Raw genomic sequence first — 25,216 nt, 5'->3', positions numbered from 1 at the left:
ATGTGTGATCCACATGTAAATAATGTGTGATCCACATGTAAATAACTTGTGATCCACATGTGAATAATGTGTGATCCACATGTGAATAATGTGTGATCCACATGTGAAGACTATGTGATCCACATGTCAAAAACATGTGATCCATGCACATGTGAATAAAATGTGATCACATGTGAATAACATGTAATCCACATGTGAAGAACATGTAATCCACATGTGAAATAAGTGTGATCCATATGCGAATAACATGTAATCCACATGTGAAGAACATGTAATCCACATGGGAAGAATGTGTGATCCATATGCGAAGAAGGTGACTTTTCGTGTCCTGATGGTAATTCAGCTGTCATTCCCTCCCTGCTTCCTTTCATCACCTTATCTGGACGTTTATCGACGCCTTTCTATGGTTTAAATTTGCTGATATTTATGCATCGTGTTTGTCGTTAATCTCCTCCATTAGACTTTCTACTGCTGTTTGAGGGATTTAAATGTTGAGCCATGATTTTAGTTTATTGTCTTAAATCTCCTACAAACAGTTACAACAACATGCTGTTTTTTCTCCATTTGTTTTCATTAAGTGTTTATTTTTGATCAAGTTAATTCTGTTTATAATTAAATTCTAATTTAATTTCACCGTCTGGAACGGATGAATTTCTACTGTTTCCAGCTGTTCCATGACAACCATGTTCATCTGTCCATCCTTCCTAGTCCCCCCGGTCTTCCCAGTCCTCCCAGTCCTCCCAGTCTTCCCAGTCTTCCAGCTCATCTGGGGGAATCTGGAGTCTTCACCAGCGATAAAATGAAATTAAAACGCTATAAGTTTTCTGGTTTTTGGTCCAGAAGCCGGATGATGATGTAATCAGATGAGTTATGTTGCTGAAACTGGAACTTCTTATTAGAAAGACTGGTGTGTTTTCCGTCTCTGCTGTGTCTCGGTCGTCCTCAGCCTTTATGTCCATCACCGCATCAGAGCCAGCCAGGATGCTGTAATTACAGCTGTTACTTCACGCTTACCGATGTGTTGTTGACGTCCACAGACAGTCTCAGACAGGAGGTGTCCAACGTGGTGTTGTCCTCCTGCCAGGTGAAGATCCAGCCCAAAGCCTGCAGAGGAGGCAGCTGTGGCTGGGCCACCTTTTTCATCACCGCGGTGACTGATTTTACACGCGACGGGAACCGTCCCAGCCTGGTTGCGGCTTTGCCTGGACCTGGTTCCCCCCGGCTCTGGAAGACCTACATCCCAACCTCCCTCAAAGTGAGTGAAATCAGTCCTGATTCATGAGTTTACATCATAAATGCCGTGAGTGGAAGCTTCACAGCAGCTGGTTCAGGTACAGAAAGCAGGAATCCTAAGCTTCTGAATAAAAAGAAACTTTAATGTCCAAACAGTTTTATAGATCACAAGATCTTCAGATGACCCTGAGGCCAACAGCTAATACCCCAAACATTGCTTTAATTAAAGACCATCCTGACAAATTACATGTTTCCTTCTCACTCTGTTGATGTGTACACACTATAATAAGGAGGTCTGAGGGCTTCAGACAGCGCCGCTCCCAGTCATCTTTATTTATTAATAACAAGTTTTGACATGATGTAATCAAAATCAAATTCACTTTATTTATCCGTTAGGAACTTCATTTGCGGGTAGAGCACAACCATGACAAATAAAATAAAAAGAGACATGTCCACACACACAACTCAACATGTCAGTTAATAAATAAGTTAAAAACAACAATTGACACCAATATGCCATACAGAGTCATAAATATAACAGTCTGCAATAGCCATCAAGCATTTAACAGACGGATAGAGGTGGGAAGGAAGGTGGAAGTGGCCCTCTTTGTTGTCAGAGGGAGAGAGCTGTACCTGCGCCCTGAAGGTAACAGGGTGTAGTGAGAGTGCAGGGTGTGCGAGGGGTCAGTGGAGATCTGGGTGCCTTTTCTCAAGACTCTGGTGTTATAGATGGTACTGAGTGACTGCTGCTCCTGACCTATGATTTTACTACTGATTTTAACAATCTTATTGAGCATGTTGTGTTGAGTGAGAGTGAGTAAACCAAACCAGGCAGTGATGTTGAATGTGAGAATGGATTCAATGAAACATTTATAGAAGGCAGTGAGAATGGACTGGTGAACCTGAAGTTTGCGGAGCTTACGGAGAAAGAAGAGGCGCTGTTGACATTTTGAAAAGATCTGTTCAGTGTTGAGTTGGAATGTGAGTTTATGGTCAATTATGGAGCCAAGATATTTGTATGAATGAACCTTTTCAATTATTTCATAGTTTACTGTGAGTGAGGAGGTGGAACACTGGCCATGGTGGAAATAAATGACCATTTCTTTGGTCTTGGATACATTTAGATCCAGACAGTTGTCCTTACACGACAGTGAGAATGAGTCCAGTTCTGATTGCAGAAGTTTATCGGTATTTGTGGTGTCAATGATCACGGTGTCATCTGAGTACTTGATATATGTTATTCCTGGGGTTGAGCTCCTACAGTCATTTGTGTATAGTGTGAAGAGAAGTGGAGAGATGACTGAACCTTGAGGAGAACCGGTAGATATTGTCCTGGCAGTACTGAGGTGACCATTCACCTCATTGATGTAAGAGCTGATATTATTGGACCTGTTTGTGTTCAGATCAGGTTCTTCTGTTCTCTTTCTCAAGGTTGTGGTCCAGGATGTTCCTACTTCCATCTGCTACTCTTTGACCGACCCCCACATCATTACACTTGATGGCAGGTAATTAACCACGTTATGAATTACCAGCTGTAGATTTGATCATGGAACTATTTCACAGCAGTAGGATTCAGTTTTCCAGGATCAGAGAAGATAGCATGGTCCCACTGGAACTTCTTGGCTTTACTGGTTTCACCAACACTAGAGCAGATTGAGGAAAAGCTGTTACTCAGGCCAGATGTGAATTACCAGTCATGGAGGCTGACAAAGAATGACATGTTATCATATTGCAGCATGGTAAGTGAATGCTCCCGCAAAGAATCATGGGAGTGCATCCATGTTGTTGACATTAATGGTTAGCCTGGTGGTTAGTCCGTTTGATAGCTTGGCTGTAACTATTAGCTTATTTGTTAGTGTGTGCTTGCTTGACTGTAGCACTGACTGTTAGGCTGGCTTTTAGCCTGACTGTTAGCTAACTGTTAGCTTGACTGTTAGCTAGCTGTGAACGTGACTGTTAGCTAGCTGTTAACTTGATTGGTATCCCAAGCGTTAGCATGACAGTTAACCCGGGTGTTGGTATGAGTTTTTGCCTGACTGTAGAAATGACTTTTAGCATGGTTGTTATTCTGACTTTTAGCATGGTTATTAGCTTGACTGTTAGTCTGATTGTTTGAATTAATGTTTGTGTGATTGTTAGGCTGACTGTTAGCCTGACTGTTAACTTGAGTGTTAGCTGACTGCTATCCTGGCTGTTTGCCTGACTATATGACTAACTTTTAGCATGGCTGATTGCCTAACTGTTTGTCCGACTGTTGGTCTGACTGTTAGGTCTTATAGTTATCTTGGATATTAGCATGTCTGTTAGCCTGACTGTTAGCAGCTAGCTGTAAAAACAAATTTCCATGGTAGCTGATATATTACTGAATCAAGGAGAAATTAAAGAGATAACCAGAAAGACTTAGAATGATCCCTTTTTAGTAATTTGCGAAGCAGCCCTCTGTTTGACATTTGAACAAGAACAAATTTGCTTCTTATGTTTCTGTTGCGTGCAGGCGGTACGAGAACCACCAGACTGGCACTTTTGTCCTGTACCGAAGCCTTGCTAGGGGGTTTGAGGTCCATTCTCGGCAGTGGGATTGTGGCAGTCGATACTACTCTACGGCCTGTAATTGTGGTGTTGCCGTGCAGGAGGGGAATGATGTTGCCATATTTGACATGTGCAACGGGCAACCACAGGAAACCCGCCCTCAGCTTACCGTGAAAAATGTTGGAGACGAGGGGAGCCGAGTCCGGGTGCTGGAGTCCCACCAGGGGAAGAAGGTTACCGTAGGTATCCATCTCCATCCGTATGAATCTGATCAGATTTATTGCACATCTTTACCTCCACTAGATGATGTTAAGCTGACAGGACTCTTCTCTTGTAGATGCTCTTTCCCTCTGGGGCCTTTGTTAGGGCAGATGTAGGTGACTGGGGGATGAGTTTGTCTGTCCGAGCTCCCAGCGTCGACTACAGCAACACACGGGGCCTCTGTGGGACCTTCGACCGCAACGGCAATAATGACTTCCAAGGCTCTGATGGAGGTTTTTATGGTCCTGATGATCTGCACAGCTTCATTGAGGACTGGAGGTCAGTTTGTGACTGCACACCACTATGCAAGCAACTATAAAATCACTAAAATATCAGTTATAAGTGCAAACTGGAATGTTTGGAGGTAGGTTGTTAGCGTCATGTATATATAAAAGAAATTCTAACATTGATTTTAATGTATTATTATTATTAAGTTGTTGAAGTTTATGTGGCTAGTTCACAATTTTGGATACATTCAGAAAAAAAAAATCATTATAACAGACCTTGTAGTGTTACACTGACAGTTAAGTTGTTAGGCTTAGCGCATGATTGTTAGCCTGACTGTTGGCTTGGCTATTAGTCTGACTGTCTGGCTGTTAGCTTGGATGTTAGTCTGACTGTTAATGTAATGCCTGACTGTTCGCTTGGCTGTTAGCCTGATTATTAGTCTGACTTTTAGCCTAACTACTAGCTTGGCTATTAGCCTGACTGTTAGCCTAACTGCTAGCCTGGCTGTTTACCTGGCTGCTAGCCTGGATGTTAACCTGGCTTTTAGCCTAACTGCTAGCCTGGGTGTTATCCTGACTGCTAGCCTGACAGATAGCCTGGCTGTTTGCCTGACTGTTAGCTTGGCTGTTATCCTGGCTATTACCCAGGCTGTTTACCTGACAGTTATCTTGTCTGCTAGCCTGACAGATGGCCTGGTTGTGAGACTGACTCTTAGCTCTATAGAGTAATGTTTTTCCCACATTTTTAGCTTGAATAATATTTAACCTAATTTCTAATGAGAACCACAAGGTTTCCATTTATTTAAAAACATATTTATTGGCAATTTTTCTCATAGTTTGATCTCATTACAACATAAACTTCAGAATATAACATCTTTCCTCAATATAAATTTCATAGGAGAGAACACATAGGTCTTTGTGAAAGACTGATTTAGGAAGCATATAAATGAAATTTATTCCTGCTTTATTCTGAACTTTTACATTAACATAAATAGGGAGGCAATGGACTGGCGAGCTGTCCAGCATGCACCTTGCCTGTCGCCCAAAGTCAGCTGGGATAGGCTCCAGCTTCCCCGTGACCCTGAATTGGATTAAGCGGTTCAGAAAATGAATGAATGAGTGAATAGGGAGGCACCGATCCAGTTTTTGGGAATTTCGATCCGATCCGATACTTGAAATGTGAATATCTGCCGATATCGATATTTGCCGATACCAAATCTGTTTATGTGAGCAATATTGTGACTATGGTTATTAGTAATTGTGATTATGGTTATTACTACACTGTTATAACTGTGTAAGATTTCATTAGGTTGTAATAAATGACCCATCCTTTCTGAAGTTACCTCACCAATACATATATAATAACATTACAGATCTAACAATTTCAACAAGTTTTATTTTGATTTTGCACATTTTACCTAAATACAACAATAAATGTGTGGTTTGAGGGGATCCGGCTTGGTGGCATCTGGATTGGGTCTCTGCTTTTTGGGCATGATGTGGTCCTGTTGGTTTCATCTGGTCCTGATCTCCAACTTTTGCTTGAGTGATTTGCAGCCGAGTGTGAAGTGGCTGGGATGAGAATCAGCACCTCCAAATCTGGGACCATGGTCCTCAGCCGGAATAGGGTGGATTGCCCTCTCCGGGTCGGGAGTCAGGTCCTGCCTCAAGTGGAGGAGTTTAAATATCTCGGGGTCTTGTTCACGAGTGAGGGAAGGATGGAGCGTGAGACAGCAGTCTGTCATGGTGAAGAAGGAGCTCTCGATTTACCAGTCGATCTACGTTCCTACCCTCACCTATGGTCATGAGCTGTGGGTCGTGACCGAAAGGAGATCTCGTATACAGGCGGCTGAAATGAGTTTCCTCCGCAGGGTGGCCGGGCTCTCCCTTAGAGATAGGGTGAGGAGCTCGATCATCCAGGAGGAGATCAGAGTAGAGCCGCTGCTCCTCCACATCGAGAGGAACCAGTTGAGGTGGCTCGGGCATCTGGTCAGGATGCCTCCTGGACCTCCCTGGTGAGGTGTTCCAGGCACGTCCCTCTGGGAGGAGACCCCGGGGAAGACCCAGGACACGCTGGAGGGATTATATCTCTCGGCTGGCCTGGGAACGCCTCGGGATCCCCCCCGCAGAGTTGGCAAATGTGGCTGGGGAGAGGGAAGTCTGGGCTTCCCTGCTTGGGCTGCTGCCCCCGCGACCCGACCCCGGATAAGTGGCAGAAAATGGATGGATGGATGGTTGTAAAAAGAAGGAAATATCCAGATATGCTGAAATGGTTGCATCTCTAACATCTTCTGGTGATTTCCCCTTTATGTCTCTGTGTTAGGATTTCTCCTGGTGAGAGTTTATTTGATAAAACACCTCCAGGGACAACTCAGAGGCTCAGGCGGCCTTTCTGTCAGTGCCACAGAGATTATATTCCTTCCCAACATCCAGACACAGGGATGGCTGACTCCGACTGCATCACGTATAATAATGTGGATTACACGTCTGTCTTCCCCTCCATGGACACAACAGTGGAACACATCAGGAGTCCAGACAGAGTGGGAAGCATCCTAGAAATGTCTGCCTTCAGCAGTCATCCTCTGGAGACGAGGCAGCTCTGGATTCAAGGCCAGAACAACCAGAACATTGAGGGTGGTTTGGAACTGGCTGGTGAGTTCAGGGAGGACTTTCTTCTTTCTGTTAACCGGAACAAGAGACAGACGTCGTTTCAGTTCCAGCCTGTTTTCACCACGCAGAGCCTCAGCCAAACAGATTTTGAGAGATTTGCCTACTTTTTCCCTGAAGATCACCAGCAAGAACCTCGAAAAGAGGTGGAACCTGGGTGGCCGACGCCGAGCGGCCTGAGCTCCGCTAAAGCCCTGGAGGTGTGTCACATGGCTCTGGTTAACTCCACCGTTGGCACAGTGTGCCGGGGACTGCTGGGACGCCGTCTGGACGAGGCCGTGGATCTCTGCATGCTGGACCTACAGCTCAAAGATGACCTGGGCTGGGAGGAGGCGCTTCTACCATACTTGGAGAACGAGTGTGAGAGGCGGCTGCTGGAGAACCGGACCCATCGAGCTTCAGAGGAGTCTACGTCAGCGGGGGCTTCAGAAAAGGTGGTAATGGCGCTGCGCTGCCCAAACTTCTGCAATGGAAATGGAGAGTGTATGGAGTGGGGCTGCCAGTGTTTCCCCAGCTACAGCTTCCACGACTGCAGCCTCGCAATTGGTAAGTTTCTGCTTGATTCGCTGCAAATGTTCAAACTTCAGCTCATTAAGCCACCAACCCTCCTCCAACAGGCCAGCCGGTGGAGATAACTGACCTGGAGAACAGTGGACTTTGCGACATCCGAGCTTTTGACTGCCGCAATGTTCGGGTCTTCGGCCTCGGCTTCATCGACTCTGCAGACCTGAGCTGCCACGCCACCAGACTTAAGGTGGGAGAGGGTCGCATGTCAGGCTGAGGGTCTTCAAGACCAAAACGTCATGTGTTTTTCCTCAACAGTTCATGAACAAAGGCTGGGTTCCAGCAGAACAACAGCGGACCAAAGCCACCTTCCTCAGCTCCAAAGCTCTGGACTGTGCCGTGCCGTCGCTAAGCAACACTGCCATCACTACAGAAGATTTCATGATGGACGATAAGCCGTACGCGCGGTGGGAGATTAAGGCAAGCTTCTTCTCATAATTACCCACAATGTAAGTTGTTTAAACTCCTGTGTCTGTGTACAAGCTCACCGCCTCCTTCCTGAAGCAGGTGACCAACGATGGCTCCCAGTACAGCCAGGCCAAGGTGCTGACCATCTATGATGGAGTCTGCCAGGTCTGTCAGGCGTCACGCTCAGGACTCTGTAAGTTAAAGGTAACTTCCAGCTGTTCCTCCAAAGACATATCTGCAGATAATTGAAGGCTTCTGCCTTCATATGGTCATGTGTCAGAAACCTGTGAATCTGCCAACAGCTTCAGAAAAAAGGTAAAATTTGGTCCTTTTCATTGAGCCTCCGAGGCCCAGCCCGATACCCCTCCCCCTGGTTGGTAGGTGTGTAGGAGCTTCCTGGTCCGTGTAGACACGCTTTTAGCACCGTCGGGGTTCTGTCAGTGTGGAGTCGGGCTGAAATGTGACGTGTACAGTTTACAGGTCACTGCCAGCCAGAATCTCCCATCTCAGGATGGGTCATGAGCGCGACTCCTGATAATTTGAGTTGTGTCACCGGCAGCAGCATGACTGCTTCTCCACCTGCAGGCTTCTACGGCTCTGATCGTGGAAATTTTTTTGATTGCACGCCACAGACCAAGCAGCAGGTAAAGCGTCATCTCCAATTGTTGTGCTGCATGTGTCGCAAACAAGTGACTTCACAATACGAGCCGCCTTGCTACGACTACCCTGCCCACATTCAGGGCACCTCAATTGTCACGGAAACCATCAAAACCAGGAAGACCAATGTCAGCTGGAATGACGTAGGGCTTAATAAGGGTCTTTGAAGATCCCACCATCTAATTTTATCCAAAGATTTAGAGAATAAGAAGGAATCTCTGTATTTTAGGACAAGCCTGAATGCTGGGGATTTTCTGCATTAAAGCTCCATCATATGTGAAGAGGATCCAGAAACACGGCGTCTTCTCTGGACCAAAGCTCATTTAAAATGTTCTGAGTGGAAACCTGGATGAAGATGTGGAATAGTTTTTGGACAGCATGGACGGCGTATCCTGCAGACTAAAGAGGAGAGGGAGCATCCAGCTTGTTATCAGCCTGCATCTCTGATGGGATGGGGTTGCATTAGTGCTGATGGCGTGGGCAGCTTCCACATCTGGGAAGCTCCATGATCCAGAAATGGTGAAATCTTGTTATAACTTGTATGACCTGAACAGATCTCCTGCTAGGACACTTGGAAGGTGGAAAGTTTGTTGGTTTGAGGACAGGAAGCTGATCGGGGAGACAGATGTGGCTGAGTGGGCGGTGGGTGGAAATGTTGTGGAACAACTTGTAGCTGTTTGAATGTCTAAAACAGAGATATGATGAGTTCCTGTCCTACCATAAAGACAGCTGGCAGTTGTTCCTGGAACAGCTTCTTTTATTTTGAGAAATAGTCTTAACGGAGCATGTGGACAAGCAGCCATCACATGATGCTAAACAAGAGATGATGCTTTCAGGTGCAGAATCTCTGAGAAGAGACGGGACAGAGACGATGCCGGATTACACGTCAATATAAAACGGATGATAGACGGGACGAGAAGGATGCACATATAATCTACCTTATACAACAGTGTAGCTTTCTAAAGAACTAATGTGTTATTTTAAAAGAAAAGGAAGTTCTGGACTTAAATAGTCCAGAATGTGTGTATATATGATATAAGTTGTTCAGTTTAGCCTGAAGAAAGCTGGTTTCTGGGCTTTGCTGCTATAAACCACCAGCTGTGGCTGAGTCTGGTGCTGGGATGCTCGCTAAAGCAGCTCATCTGGGTTTTAGAGCTGATCTGCACAATCAAAACTTTTCTTAATGTCTATTACTTCTGTTGGACAGGAGAGGACCTGCAACATTGATGGGATGTGTTTTGCTGCGGGAGACACCAACCCCAGCAGTCCCTGCCTTCTCTGTGACCCTGACAAATCCAAGTTCTCCTGGTCTGTGAACCAAGGTATGAGAAACGTCTCTTCTTCTCTGTACAGGGTCCAGCAGAATGTCCTGCAGTCCAGAACATGCTAGCAGGAAGCAGTGCTAGCATGTAGCTTAGCAACATAATGGGAAAAACTCTAGGAGACGACTGTCTCAGTGTGGGACTGAAAGTCTGCTAATGTCTCCTATGTCGCTGCCTATGTTTGACTCAAATCATGAAGGTCCTGCTGGTTCCCATGGAGATTAAAGTCTTGGTGGTTTCCATCGAGATTAAGGTCTAACTATTTTTCCATAGAGATGAAGGTCCTGCTGGTTCCCATGGAAATGAAGGTACTGCTGGTTTCCATGGAGATAAAGGTCCCATTGGTTTCCATGGAGATTAAGGTACTGCTGGTTTCCATGGAGATAAAGGTCCCATTGGCTTCCATGGAGATTAAGGTCCTGCTGGTTTCCATGGAGATAAAGGTCCCATTGGCTTCCATGGAGATTAAGGTCCTGCTGGTTTCCATGGAGATAAAGGTCCCATTGGCTTCCATGGAGATTAAGGTCCTGCTGGGTTTCATGAAGACAAAGGTCCTGCTGGTTTCCATTGAGATTAAGGTCTAACTATTTTTCCATGGAGATGAAGGTCCTGCTGGTTCCCATGGAAATGAAGGTACTGCTGGTTTCCATGGAGATAAAGGTCCCATTGGCTTCCATGGAGATTAAGGTCCTGCTGGTTTCCATGGAGATAAAGGTCCCATTGGCTCCCATGGAGATTAAGGTCCTGCTGGTTTCCATGAAGATAAAGGTCCCATTGGTTTCCATGGAAACGAAGGTCCTGCTGCTTTCAATGGAGATAAAGGTCCCATTGGTTTCCATGGAGATTAAGGTCCTGCTGGTTTCCATGGAGATTACGGTCCCATTGGTTTCCATAGAGATAAAGGTCCTGCTGGTTTCCATGAAGATGAAGGTCCTGCTGGTTTCCATGGAGATATAGGTGCTGCTGGATTCCATGGAGATATAGGTGCTGCTGGATTCCATGGAGATATAGGTGCTGCTGGATTCCATGGAGATGAAGTTCCCATTGGTTTCCATGGAGATTGAGGTCCTGCTGGTTTCCATGGAGATTGAGGTCCTGCTGGTTTCCATGGAGATTACGGTCCCATTGGTTTCCATGGAGATATAGGTGCTGCTGGTTTCCATGGAGATTAAGGTCCTGCTGGTTTCCATGGAGATCAAGGACCAATTTGTTTCCATGGAGATTAAGGTCCTGCTGGTTTCCATGGAGATGAAGGTCCTACTGATTTCCATGGAGATGAAGCTCTTGTTGGTTTCCATGGAGACGAAGGTCCCACTGGTTTCCATGGAGATGAAGGTCCTGTTGGTTTCCATGGAGATGAAGATCCTGCTGGTTTCCATGGAGATTAAGGTCTAACTAGTTTCCATGGAGATGAAGGTCCTGCTGGGTTCCATGAAGACAAAGGTCCTGCTGGTTTCCAAGGAGATTAAGGTCTAACTAGTTTCAATGGAGATGAAGGTCCTGCTGGTTTCCATGGAGATGAATGAGGTTTATAGTATTCACTCTGGGTTTGGTTCTGTCCGGAACAGAACTAGATTTTCCATGTTGGCTTTAGTCTGGACTGTGATTGGTTGATTGAGGTGTCCATCAACTAAATCAGCCAATGAGTTGCTGAGATTCATTCTGTCGGGGAAATTTAGTTAATTATCCAGTCTGTTGAAGTGACTCTGACAGAGTTACACATGTTGATTCTGACACGTGTCTCGGCTTCAAATCATAAAGATGATAAATTCAGCCCTTGTAGTTGTGAAGATGATTGCTGTGTATTTTGTCAGACAGGAGGCAGACGGTTCCTGCAGAGCGTCGCATGATGTGATGTTTGTGTCGGGGCAGGAGGGAGGAGAGCAGGATATGTTGCTGCTGCTCAGGTTTTCCGTCTGTTTCCAGACAATGAGCCGCCGTCCTTCCACCCACCTCAGAGCCACCTGCGGACCTTTGCTGGGGAGAATTTCATCTTCCAGTTCGCAGCATCCGACCCCGAAGGCTCAGCGCTTCTTTTCCAGCTGGAGGAGGGTCCAAAGGGGGCTGCGCTTTCTCCCGCCGGCCTCCTCATCTGGAAGGTGCCATCACTCCTCGGTGAGGAAGAGGAAGGTGATGGGCAAGGGACGACACGCTCCTTCCGCTTCACCGTGTCTGATGAGTGTAACGCCCAGAGAACCTTCAGCATCGAGGTGAGGCTGCACAGGGGTCCACAGGGGGTCCACAGAGATCTATAGAGATCTACAGGGGTCCACAGGTGTCTAGAGATGGTCCACAGGGGTCTAGAGAAGGTCTACAGGTGTCTAGAGATGGTCCACAGGTGTCTAGAGATGGTCCACAGGGGTCTAGAGATGGTCCACAGGGGTCTAGAGATGGTCCACAGGGGTCTAGAGATGGTCCACAGGGGTCTAGAGAAGGTCTACAGGTGTCTAGAGATGGTCCACAGGTGTCTAGAGATGGTCCACAGGGGTCTAGAGATGGTCCACAGGGGTCTAGAGATGGTCCACAGGTGTCTAGAGATGGTCCACAGGGGTCTAGAGAAGGTCTACAGGTGTCTAGAGATGGTCCACAGGGGTCTAGAGATGGTCTACAGGTGTCTAGAGATGGTCCACAGGTGTCTAGAGATGGTCCACAGGGGTCTAGAGATGGTCCACAGGGGTCTAGAGATGGTCCACAGGGGTCTAGAGATGGTCTACAGAGGGTGCAAAGTGGTCTGCAGGAGGAGTTTAGACAGAAGATATTGACTGGAATATTACAGTGATGTTATAAGAAGTGAATCTGTGTAGATAAGATGATAAAGAGATCAATGAAACTGAAATGATTGGATTTATAATATTACAGAACAGATCAATAATAACTAAACACACTATTTTATGACATTAGTATCAACATGTGTACTTGTACCTGGTTGTACTTTAGCATTGTCCATGGTCCGGTGTTGGTCTGGAGAACAGCTGAATGATGAATCTGGACTGAACTCCGTTCCAACACCTGAAATAAAAACGGTGTAAACAGGAAGTGTGTGATTCTGCGTCCTGAAGGTGGACGTGGCGCCCTGCGGCTGCCATCATGGAGGAACCTGCCTTCCAGACGTCAACTTCCCCGCCGGCAGTGGGAGGTACCTGTGCATGTGTCCGCTCGGTACGCAGGGGGAGCTGTGCGAGGAAGGCGTAGACGGGTGTTCGTCGGCGCCCTGCGTGGTCGGCAGGTGTGTCGACGCGGCTGGCGGGTACCGATGCGACTGTCCTGCAGGTTTGCGCGGTAAGGAAGTCTCCGACCCGTCAGACTCGGTCCAGACCTGAAACCCTACGGCTCATCTGCACGCCTCTGTTGGCAGGTCCAACCTGCGGGGAAGACGTCAACGAGTGTGAGAGGAAGCCGTGTTTTCCCGGAGTCCCGTGCTTCAACAGCTTCGGCTCCTATGGGTGCGGCCCGTGTCCCAGAGGCATGATGGGAAATGGCTCCTCCTGTACTGGTAAGACCTCCCTGCACTTTGTTGTCCTGTCTGTTAAATGTGACCCAGAGAAACATCACGGCTGCTACGCACGTGAGTCACGTGTTGTTCACATCTGAACAATGTGGTTTAGGAACATCTTCATGTTCTACATGTCTGGGCTTCACTTCATTTTCTGTGACTGGCATGTGAAATGACACGTGTTTCACATGTGTAAGTGGGATTTAGGAATATTTTTATGTTCCACATGTAGAATATGGGCTTCACATGATGAACATGTGAAATATTTGTGCTTCCCGATTTCTCATGTCCACGCCTGTTCTCCGTGGGTTGTTTACATTTCCTTCACATGTGATTCACATGTCGGAATTTGAAGGCATATTCCTACAGGTGAACATTTTCATGTGCCTCATGAAGAACATGTGAATACATGTGAAGTACATATGAATACATGTTCTACAGGAAAAAACACGTTATTTTGTTTTTTTTCAGGTTCAGATTAAGCTGATCTCCAAACCGTCATAAAAATATGACATTTCTTCATTTTCTGAAGCAAAACTATGTTTTGGATTTGTTGCGTTAAAATCCGGAGTTCAACTTATAGTGTTGATTATTAATAATTAATTACAGAAAAAGTAGCGTGTTTAAAATTAACACATTTGATCAAACTGTTAATGCCAAACAATGTGGAACGTTTCTCACTGCACAAGTTCCTGGTACGCCGATTACACTGATGGACAAGGTGGAGCTAATAACGTAGCATCTTTGTTGTTCCATTTAGCCGGTTTTCGGACCGTTTTAGCAACATTTTCTGCCATGATTGGAGACTTTTGGTGATCGCAGGAAAAAACACAGATTGTTGACTGCGTTGGAACAGGCTCCGCCCCCTTTCCAACACACTTGCGTTGCTCCGCCCTCTTTTAAAGACACTTGCGTTGCCCCACCCCCTTTCAAACACACAAGCGGCTCGGACCTCACACAGCATCCAGTTCCTAGCAGGACATGATGACCAGGCGGAAGAGTCGTCAGACTGATCTGATATCTGGGTCGCCGTCAGACGTTAATGTCTGGAAATGAAAACATGCAAGAAGTTAAGTCTTTAACTTTAAAGCGGCTCTATGATGCTATGTCTAGTTTTCTGACCTTTCTACAGTGTTATAGAGATGAATCCTCATCAGACAAATTAACAGCGCTGTTTTTTTATCACCTAAACACATGTTTGAGTTTTCCAGCAGGCGCTACGTTTGGTTTCCATGGCGATGGCAACGATTGGTTTTAGAGAGTTTTTTCTACTTTGATATGCTAGTGACGTTCCAGGGAGGGAGTAAGTGATAGGTCATCTTCTTGGGGTTGTGCACGTTCAGAAGAAAGCCACGCCCACCTAACTGCTACTACTGCTACATACTGCTAGCAGCTGACCAATCAGTCGCAGCCTGCAGGCCAAAGGGCGGAGCTTTCTCTGTTGGCGTGTTTCTGGCAGTGGCTGATCTGAGAGGATCAATACAACATGAATGAAGGGGTTTGTGGAAATGATTGAATATTTTTGGACTTGCAGATTAAAATAAATGAGACGGAAGTGTGCATCATAAAGACACTTTAAAGTTTTAACCAGAGATATTTTTATTTCTTTTTCTACTTTCTATTCTATTTATTCTTTTCTTTCTTTTCTATTTCAATAAGTTGCAGTTAAAAGTGTTTTCCAGGACACTAAAGGAGCTGCAGTTTACCACATCCGTGTCTTGTTTGATTTAGTCACCCACTAGAATCTGTCTAAATCATGTAATCAAAGCATGCCAAAGCATGAATAAGTAAAAAAAAAAAAAAAAAAAAAATTAAAAACCAAAGCTGAGACGACAGCTGAGCATCCCGGGAGGTACGAAACACTTCCTGGTACTCTACAGCTCCAACCATGAGTCCCCGCCCCGTGCCCAATACTGTTTGTGTGCTCGTGTTAAAGCATCTGGTTGAGGTTTTCAGCCGTTTTCGCAGAGCTTCTTTATTCCTTCAGACCTCAGCTTGACCCTGTTGCTTCTCCTACTCGCATTACAAAGTGAGGAGATGTTTTCCCACCATGAACACGTGGAATCCCAGAAACTGCCGAACCTGGATCCCATTAAGGCCACCAGTCCATCAGACACCACCAGACGCTGATCAGAAACCAAAACTTGTTCCTCTAAATTCCAGATTTTTATCCCATGCTGGTCTGCCGGACGCCGCGTTGTTGATTGATTTCTAATCATTCGTTCAGTTGTTTCTGTGTGCTCGGCAGCAGAAAACGCTAGATCTGTAGAGCTCTCTGCAGGAATAGATGGAAAGCAGATGCTTTAATCACTCTGTGTTTACATGCCTGGAAAACACCCGAGTGTGTGTTCCATGTTGTTTCTGCTCCTGATGGAAAAGCTGCAGTAACAAACACATGGCATCAGTTCCAGTCAGGGACGCATCTGGAGCTGCATTTCTCCATCACAAGTCGCTTATGTTGCTCCGACTTCGCTCACTGCAGTGGGAAGAGAAGGAAATCCCTGTATGTCTGGGATGTTATGTGTATATATATATATATATATTGTAGCGGAATAGCCTCTACAAATTATGAATTTATTAATTACCTCGGAGCACCACTCATCACCTTTAATTAACTTAAAATTCAGGCGGATGAGACACCTGAAATAAACTCAATTCAATAAACAGTCTCACTTCCAAGGAGTAAATCCTAAGAACGAATGAACCAGAAATCGTGCATTCAGAAATTATGACAATAACGGATGAATTGATTATACATATTTATTTACAATGATGGTAAACATACAGCAGTGAAAATGAGCAATGATGGAGAGATGTTATTGGTGAGATGGTATGATGAATTTGTCAACATGGAATTTCATTTATAACATTAATAAAGAACGCTGAGATTAATTAAATGAGATGGAGGCAGGAAGAAACTGGTTGGAATTAAGCAAATAAATCGGGATGATTATCTTACTTAAATCTTTGACAAGAACGTGTTCAATAATTCTAAATTTGGATAAGAATTCGAATTTAATTATTTAATTAGAATTTGATGTACTGGTTTGGGACATCACAAATGTCAGAGCGCTATCAGATCCTACTTTGAACGCTGAATCCGGAGTGTGGGTCGAAGCGGGTGGTTGGTTCCCTATTCGGCGCGTTTCCGGGGGAATTGGATCCCTGGAGCGTCAGAAGATGTAGGTCTACGCAGCTACTCTGGCCTTCTGGATCCGTTCAGCGGAGTTCCAGAGCGGTGTGATGATGATCCAGATTGTCCCAAAAATAGATAGTTCCAGATTTTACGTGTGAAGACGTAATGGAAAAAGTTGGAGCTACGGTTCTAGTTAATTACTGATCTCGGGAAAAATACTGGTTACAAATAAACACTTGTTGTACTTTCTCCCGTTCGGAAGAACGGAGAGGTAAAAACTTATAATGAAATAACAAAAAGAAAAAGAAGACGAAAGGCTAAGGAATTAAACAGAGGACAAAAGAAAAGCAGAAACTTTAAGAGGAGACGAAAAAGTAAAGAAAACTCAGGAGGAGAAAAAGCTGAGGAAGTTGGTCTGCCAGTCTAATTTAAACAGACCCGCCTTTCGAACTTCCAGCCAATCATGAGTTGCTTCTGTCAGAGGCTGACCAACCTTATCCAATCAGGTCAGCTCTAGTTCCTTCCCTCTGCATCTCATTAATGTGAACAGGATACTTTCAACTCCTTGATTTGTCTGCCGCAATACACATCAAATCACATTCTTTCAGAGTTATGCAGACTCCTCGTTTGCTGGCGAAGGAAAGCATTTTATAGTATTACTTTCACACATGAAAAGATTGGCTACATGTAATTTTTATTAAAGGTGGATTAATTGTTGTGACTCGTCCTCATTGGGTGATCCTAAAAAAAGAAAACTCACATTTTATTCATTCATATTAGTAGCTTAAGAGAAGTCTGAAGCTTGGAAAACGTAATCAACAATTATTTACTGCAGTGTTCATGATTAATGTGTGTGTGTGATCAGTTCAAAGAATTACATTACATATCAAGATAAAATAATTGAAAATAAGAGATTCAACCAAAACAATTAACCACAGTCTTTTAGACTAAGTTAGATCAGTTCCTTCAATTGGGGAAAGAAGTTTGGATTCCTTCTGTCTCCTTCTCCGTCAGGGGAGGGGTTGTTCTGGTGCCCTGGAGTCTCGTCTTTTTGGCTTAGAAGTGTCATTTCTGACAAGAACCAGGGTTTGGTCAGATGCGACTCTCGGCATTTCCCCCGACCTGCGACCATAAATTGTTAGATGTGCTTTAATCCTTCGTGTTGACACAGCTGCATTCTGTAGGGAGTAAAGGTGTAAATCTCGGGGTGTCACCCCTCCTCTTGGGTCAAATGGTCACTCTCTACTCGTCCTGTGTGGATCAGTCTTACTGCAGAGAAAGAAATAACAACTATTGTTTAATCCAGTTGAATGTTTTTAATCCTGGGAGGCCAAGATCGCTACATATCCCCCCTTTGCGGACGAATTTCTTTTAGACCAAGAAGAATTTCGGCTGCAGAAGAAAAAAAAAAACTTCCAGGAGTCATCCATCTCGGGGTAGATGGCAGGATCTGATTTCAGACCATTCGGATGTCTTCCAGTACATCAAAGTTTTAATGTTTAACAACTAACTTTACTCTGGTTATATGGATAAAGCTTCATTACTTTCTAAATCATGCATCACTAAATGTTCATTATTAGAGTATTCACTTTATTCACTAAGAATACTAAGGATATGGGAAAGAACATGCAATAAGGAAACAATTAAAATTGTATCACTATAGGATTTTCATGTGTGATACATAGGGAAGTCTAACTGATTACACCTCTTCTAGGTTCCAACCATTCTGTGGGGTTCACCATCAGTTGGAAAACGCACAAACAAAAAAAAAAAAAAGAAAAAAAAATTTTAAATTTAAAAATTCCGACATGAAAGTACGCTCTGCATTTCACGTTTACGGTTTGCTGTTATGGGTTAGTTATAGAAACGAGGTTTCCCCCCCATGCGAAGTTACGGTGACGTAATATTCATAAGAGGATCTCTCGTAGGGAATTCAACACACAATCACTTCCAGCGAACGTTGGTTAGGGAACATTTTAGTAGGAGACAGACAAGGGTGTTAGTGTTTTATGACTGATCAGTGGACCCTGTGTGCCTTCACAGAGATTACAATAACATAACCCCCCTCATCTTGTATCCTAAACAAACACAAAATTTCCAAAGCAGAGGAGAATTCTTCCACTAGTTCAACACACTTCCAAGACCAATTTCCACAATTTAGCCGTATCTCAGTCTCCACAAGTTCTGGAGAGCTGATTTAATCTCTCCTTCTTCTATCTTCCTGATTAAAATTTTTCAGAGATCTGATTGGCTCCGACTAGTCCCATGGAGAAAGTTTTATGTGATTTATTCTGGTTTCTGTGAAACCACTTAGTTGTAGATTGCGTCTGGCTTTGGTTCGGTTTGCTCTGACAGGTCACAGATGACTGCTTGTCTGCATGTGATCCGGTCCAGTGTTTCTGAGTCTGCTTGACTGATCTGTGATCAGTAGTGAATGGCCGTGAGGATCGGTCAGACACCAAGTTCAGTTCGTCCCCACCACGTGGGGAGTCACTGAGCTCAAGTTTTCCAAACCTTTCTGGAGAATGCTCAGCTGGGATCTGTGGCTTCTGCTCAGCCAGCTGACCGGTATCTGGTGATGTCATGCCCTGCTGGGTTGTCATGGTGACAGCAAAACAACTGAACTCTTTTAGATGAGGGTCCAAGAAGGGCAGAGGTTGTGTGACCTGAGCAAATAAGTTCATGCCTTTAAGGTCAATCAATGGTTCAAACCTCTTCAACAGGTCATTACCAATCAACAATGGAAATGTATTCACGGCGGATACATACACAGGATGGGTTACAGTCATGGGCCCAATTGTCATTTGGATTAGCACTCGTGAGGACAGAGTGGTTGTTCTTTTAGCATATGGTCTGATTTCCAACTCGCAGGGTTGAAGTTTTAGCCGTCTGCTGGTTTGCTTGGCTGCTAACTTCAGTTCCTTGAAAAGTGAGCTTGACATGAGGCTAACATCAGCCGCTGTGTCCATCAAAGCATCGCTTTCCAAAACGGACTCCAGTATTACTGGGAGATATGGTTTCTTACTCAGTCCCCTTTCAGTAAGACTACAGAGAAACTGTGGACCTGGCCTCTTTGCAGCTTCATTCTGCATCTGGTCACTCTGCATTACCATGACAGCTGTGGGGGAATCATCGACCCCCCCCTTTGCAGCATTCACACCTGGAGCTTGGACAGAAACTGTGTGACTGTCATTTCCAGGGTTTACTCTGTTGTGGGTTATTTTCACCTTTGGCTTTTCAGGAGAAAGAATCAACTCAGGTGGATTCTTGATCTCATTTTTCACACCGCCGACTGCTGACACATTTTGAACTTTTTCCTCAGATGTCATTGTAAGTTTTCGTATAAGTGTCTTTAAGTTCTCAATGTCTTCTGCATTAACTACTTGCTCCCTTTTAGAGACTCTGTGTGCAGGTCTCTGGAAATCTTGACCATATTTCTTCTGGTCTTTACCTGGGAAGTCATCTGGAAGTGGTGGAAAGCTGTCTGAGTTAAGAAATCCTTGCATGCGTGGGTTTCTGTGGCCACCTCTGTGACTTCTGGATCGATTCTGCCCAGATTGCTGTGGGAAGAATTTATTCCTGCCTGAGGGTTTCTGAGCTTCCCTTTGGGGTGGATTTCGGTTAGTGCATCTAGGCTGAGACCCTGTTTGTCTCTGACTGTACCGAGGAGATCTCTTCCCTTTTCCTCTTCTCCTGTTATCATGCCAAGGAGTGTAGCTCTGTGTTCCCTCAAGTTCACGTGTGGTGTGTCGAGTGTCTAGGCAGAGTACTGCTGTTTGTTCAGGTCCTCTCATTTGACTCTGCTTCTGGAAGGCCATGGCCGCCCATTCCCGTAATTGACGGGTTGTGGACGTGGCTGGATTTCCCAGTACACCTAGGTGTCTACTGGTTCCTGGGTGTAGGTTCTGTACGAAGATTGTACGGAAAGACAAATCAGATTCCATACCTGGGTAATTTTGACACCCAAAATACGCTTTTCTTAGCCGGTGGTAATACTCCTGCGGAGCTTCTGTCCTACCCTGCTTTATTAACATGGCTGCAGCAAGTCCAGCTATTGGCAAATCACTAGAGTACTCCTGTTCCATGGCTTTACACAGCATCTCATAATTAGTCATAACAGAATCTGGCTGCCTGTCCAGGAACTGACTGACTTCTCTGCTGGCTGACAGTCTGATCAGATATATTCTGTCATTAATGGAAGCATGAGGAAATTTTCTCAGATGGAATTCAATTTCTCGTAAGAAGGAGTGTGTCTCATTAGCAGTTTGAGGCTTTGGATCAAACTTATTAATGTTTTTGGCTATCTTAGCTAGTTCAGCGTCTGAGGGACCCAAAGGATCATCCATGGGTAAATGTCTTGGTAAGGCATTTCCTCTGATTGCACCAGAGATTCTGCCTTCACTTCTGAGTGGATTACTTGGGCTTACTCTGTCAGGGCCTGGACCAGAGGGTTGGTCTTTCCACCCTTCAAACTCCTCCAGTCTCGCTATTCGTTGGGAGTCTATTTCTGCTTTGACGCGGTTTAGTTCGCGGTTTAGCGCCTGGGATTGATTCTGAGCACTTCTGCACATCACCCTGGCTTCACTTAGCTGTTCTTCCAGAACACGAATCCTAGTTTCTTTTGACCCTAGATGTTCTTCATAAGCAGTTAAGTCTGCACTTAGCTCTTTAATTTTCTGGGTGGACTCCAGAATGGTGTATTTTCCTTCATCATGAGCTCTGAGTTGGGTTTCTAAGTCCTGGTTGTCACCTTCCAAAGTAGCAAGTTCAGTAGTTATCTGCTGGATCTGGACTTTGTTCTGCTGTCCTGACATATCAGTAAAGTCTAGCTTCTGCTGAAGAGTGGATTTTTCCTCCTTCAATTGTGAAATTTCCTGCTTCTGAGCAGTGAGTTTCACTGAAGCCTGATTGATCAGGTTTTGAGCATGTTTTAATTGGCTGAAGAGCACAACTGAAAAATTTGCAAGAGTTTCAGTGAGTGCCTTGCCATTAGGTACTTTTTCCTCCACCTTACCAATTAATCCATTCAGGATTGTTTGGAGGTTGGTGGGTTCTGTGTCCAAGATTGTTGTCATGTATCCTGGCACAACTTCCTCGGTTAGCATCAACAAGGCCCTTTTCTCTACCTCTAGAGATTCGCTTTGACCTGCTAAGCTACCTGTCAAACTCATGTTGGTAGATCTACTGATATCTAAGTTTAACCTATTAGTGTTACAATATTCGCAGTGGTTTACAAACTGAGAGGTATGTCACAGTAATAAGGTACAACTATGCTGATCTCAGTTATCTAAGCAAAAGAAATAAAATCACAAAATGTACTTGATACACAAGCCACAAGGTTAAATAGTTATCAGACAAACTTATTGCTGCAATTATTTGAGAAGCAAATTTACATGTTCTTAATGTGGGCTTACTAATAGTAAACTCATAATAATAGATTTCCAACAAGGGGTTAAAGGCACTTGTGTGTTTCTTAAAGATTATGTATGATTAAAAATAGACTTAGTATCAAAATTAAACATAAGTTAAGCACAGGAGTTAAATGGATTAATCTGTTTAAATGCTTATCTGTACAATCATTCAACCTTTGCTATTATAGTTGAGGATAAACATTGAACACAGAGCTTAGCAGCTCTTGCTAAAAACGCAAGCTACAGCAGCGTAGCCGCTATTGCTAAAACACAAGTTACAACAGCTTAGCAGCTATTGCTAAAAACACAAGCTACAGCAGCGTAGCCGCTATTGCTAAAAACACAAGTTACAACAGCTTAGCAGCTATTGCTAAAAACACAAGCCACAACAGCTTTCCCACGGTACATACAATTCACTTCCGGGTTCACGGTATTTACAAGGTTCCCACGGCGGGGTTCAGTCAAGTTTTAAGTCTCACTGCCAACAGGTCGCCAGTCGCGTCACTGTTTCTCCAGATTGACCACAAGTTGCAACACACAAGCACACCACGCGATGGCGCGGTCTTTACGCAATGTACAAAGGGTTCGGCAGTTACCACGAGTCGCCACACTATGGCGGCAATGTACCACGAAACCAATTGGGGTTTTCCCAAAGAGAAGAGGTGACGGTAGGTCACCGATGACACACTTAGGACCGCCCCACAGGTGTCCCCAAGTTACAGAAGTTGTCAGTCTGTCACTGGCAGCCGAAGTAGCTTCACTTCGCTCCCACAAACAACAGATTTCACGGACTTCTTGTCCCACAATTCACAAAACAACAGCACAGGTCAAATGGCGTTTCAGCTCGGCTCGGACCGTACGGTCTGCCGCTTTCACAGATATCTCCTGCGGTACGGGACAACACAGTGCGCCTGCGGGTTTTACCGGCAGGTAACAGGAATTTCCTGTCCTGTTTGCGCTTTAATCAAACAGCGAAATAAACTCCATCTGGAGTTTTCTCCCCCCCTTCTGTGGGGAAATATCAGCACTTTATGCTACAATCACATCCGTTTGCAGGATTACGCTGCAACGGGAATTAACAAATCTCCTACCGGCTCCTTGCTTACGGAGACCGGTTCTATCGCAGTGGGGATTAGCTACTTCCCCCGATAGGATAGGAGTGGAGTTACAGAAAGCAACCGCCTGGAACACGCAGGACAGCCGGTTCTGAACCCAGCAGAATGACCCTGGATGGATTCCGCACCCAATTCACTCTGCTCAGGCCTGGATACGCGTCTTGGCGCGTTTGCATGCAAGTGTCTGCAGCTTGGCAGACTAACAGTTACAAATCACATCCGGTGCTTATTCGTAAAGACACCAGTTCACCAACAATTAAAGCACAACATTTACCAAGTGTATAAAAATTCCCAGAGAGAGATCATTCACAGAACACGCGTTCTCCGTTTCCCCAGCGGCTTACACGGCAGATGGAACAGTATCATGCAGTTAAGCACAGCGCGCTTCACAAAGAAGAAAAATAAAATAAAATTCCGTAATTTTTGAATGCACTTTCTGATCATTAACGAATTCTTGCCTCACACGGGGCACCATTATATGTAGCGGAATAGCCTCTACAAATTATGAATTTATTAATTACCTCGGAGCACCACTCATCACCTTTAATTAACTTAAAATTCAGGCGGATGAGACACCTGAAATAAACTCAATTCAATAAACAGTCTCACTTCCAAGGAGTAAATCCTAAGAACGAATGAACCAGAAATCGTGCATTCAGAAATTATGACAATAACGGATGAATTGATTATACATATTTATTTACAATGATGGTAAACATACAGCAGTGAAAATGAGCAATGATGGAGAGATGTTATTGGTGAGATGGTATGATGAATTTGTCAACATGGAATTTCATTTATAACATTAATAAAGAACGCTGAGATTAATTAAATGAGATGGAGGCAGGAAGAAACTGGTTGGAATTAAGCAAATAAATCGGGATGATTATCTTACTTAAATCTTTGACAAGAACGTGTTCAATAATTCTAAATTTGGATAAGAATTCGAATTTAATTATTTAATTAGAATTTGATGTACTGGTTTGGGACATCACAAATGTCAGAGCGCTATCAGATCCTACTTTGAACGCTGAATCCGGAGTGTGGGTCGAAGCGGGTGGTTGGTCCCCTATTCGGCGCGTTTCCGGGGGAATTGGATCCCTGGAGCGTCAGAAGATGTAGGTCTACGCAGCTACTCTGGCCTTCTGGATCCGTTCAGCGGAGTTCCAGAGCGGTGTGATGATGATCCAGATTGTCCCAAAAATAGATAGTTCCAGATTTTACGTGTGAAGACGTAATGGAAAAAGTTGGAGCTACGGTTCTAGTTAATTACTGATCTCGGGAAAAATACTGGTTACAAATAAACACTTGTTGTACTTTCTCCCGTTCGGAAGAACGGAGAGGTAAAAACTTATAATGAAATAACAAAAAGAAAAAGAAGACGAAAGGCTAAGGAATTAAACAGAGGACAAAAGAAAAGCAGAAACTTTAAGAGGAGACGAAAAAGTAAAGAAAACTCAGGAGGAGAAAAAGCTGAGGAAGTTGGTCTGCCAGTCTAATTTAAACAGACCCGCCTTTCGAACTTCCAGCCAATCATGAGTTGCTTCTGTCAGAGGCTGACCAACCTTATCCAATCAGGTCAGCTCTAGTTCCTTCCCTCTGCATCTCATTAATGTGAACAGGATACTTTCAACTCCTTGATTTGTCTGCCGCAATACACATCAAATCACATTCTTTCAGAGTTATGCAGACTCCTCGTTTGCTGGCGAAGGAAAGCATTTTATAGTATTACTTTCACACATGAAAAGATTGGCTACATGTAATTTTTATTAAAGGTGGATTAATTGTTGTGACTCGTCCTCATTGGGTGATCCTAAAAAAAGAAAACTCACATTTTATTCATTCATATTAGTAGCTTAAGAGAAGTCTGAAGCTTGGAAAACGTAATCAACAATTATTTACTGCAGTGTTCATGATTAATGTGTGTGTGTGATCAGTTCAAAGAATTACATTACATATCAAGATAAAATAATTGAAAATAAGAGATTCAACCAAAACAATTAACCACAGTCTTTTAGACTAAGTTAGATCAGTTCCTTCAATTGGGGAAAGAAGTTTGGATTCCTTCTGTCTCCTTCTCCGTCAGGGGAGGGGTTGTTCTGGTGCCCTGGAGTCTCGTCTTTTTGGCTTAGAAGTGTCATTTCTGACAAGAACCAGGGTTTGGTCAGATGCGACTCTCGGCATTTCCCCCGA

General features: G+C 44.4%; 1 protein-coding gene across 2 annotated transcripts in view; it reads left to right on the top strand.

Annotated features, from left to right (window-relative positions):
- Positions 1–25,216, top strand: part of LOC306773994 (von Willebrand factor D and EGF domain-containing protein) — a 54,320-nt gene that overhangs the window by 11,624 nt on the left and 17,480 nt on the right. For both annotated transcript variants that reach the window (XM_079263959.1, XM_079263958.1), the window contains exons 8-19: positions 1,038–1,255; positions 2,665–2,738; positions 3,728–4,001; positions 4,100–4,302; positions 6,574–7,463; positions 7,535–7,671; positions 7,740–7,901; positions 7,989–8,093; positions 9,754–9,868; positions 11,795–12,078; positions 12,928–13,147; positions 13,224–13,361. In XM_079263959.1, coding sequence (XP_079120085.1) covers positions 1,038–1,255; positions 2,665–2,738; positions 3,728–4,001; positions 4,100–4,302; positions 6,574–7,463; positions 7,535–7,671; positions 7,740–7,901; positions 7,989–8,093; positions 9,754–9,868; positions 11,795–12,078; positions 12,928–13,147; positions 13,224–13,361 — 2,820 coding nt within the window. The remainder of the gene's footprint in view (positions 1–1,037; positions 1,256–2,664; positions 2,739–3,727; positions 4,002–4,099; positions 4,303–6,573; positions 7,464–7,534; positions 7,672–7,739; positions 7,902–7,988; positions 8,094–9,753; positions 9,869–11,794; positions 12,079–12,927; positions 13,148–13,223; positions 13,362–25,216) is intronic.

This window comes from Telmatherina bonti (assembly GCF_933228915.1).
Source record: "Telmatherina bonti genome assembly, chromosome: 24".
In the NCBI taxonomy this organism is placed as follows: Eukaryota; Metazoa; Chordata; class Actinopteri; order Atheriniformes; family Telmatherinidae; genus Telmatherina; species Telmatherina bonti.
Note: the sequence above shows the minus strand (reverse complement) of the source record. Positions and strands in the feature narration are given on the sequence as shown.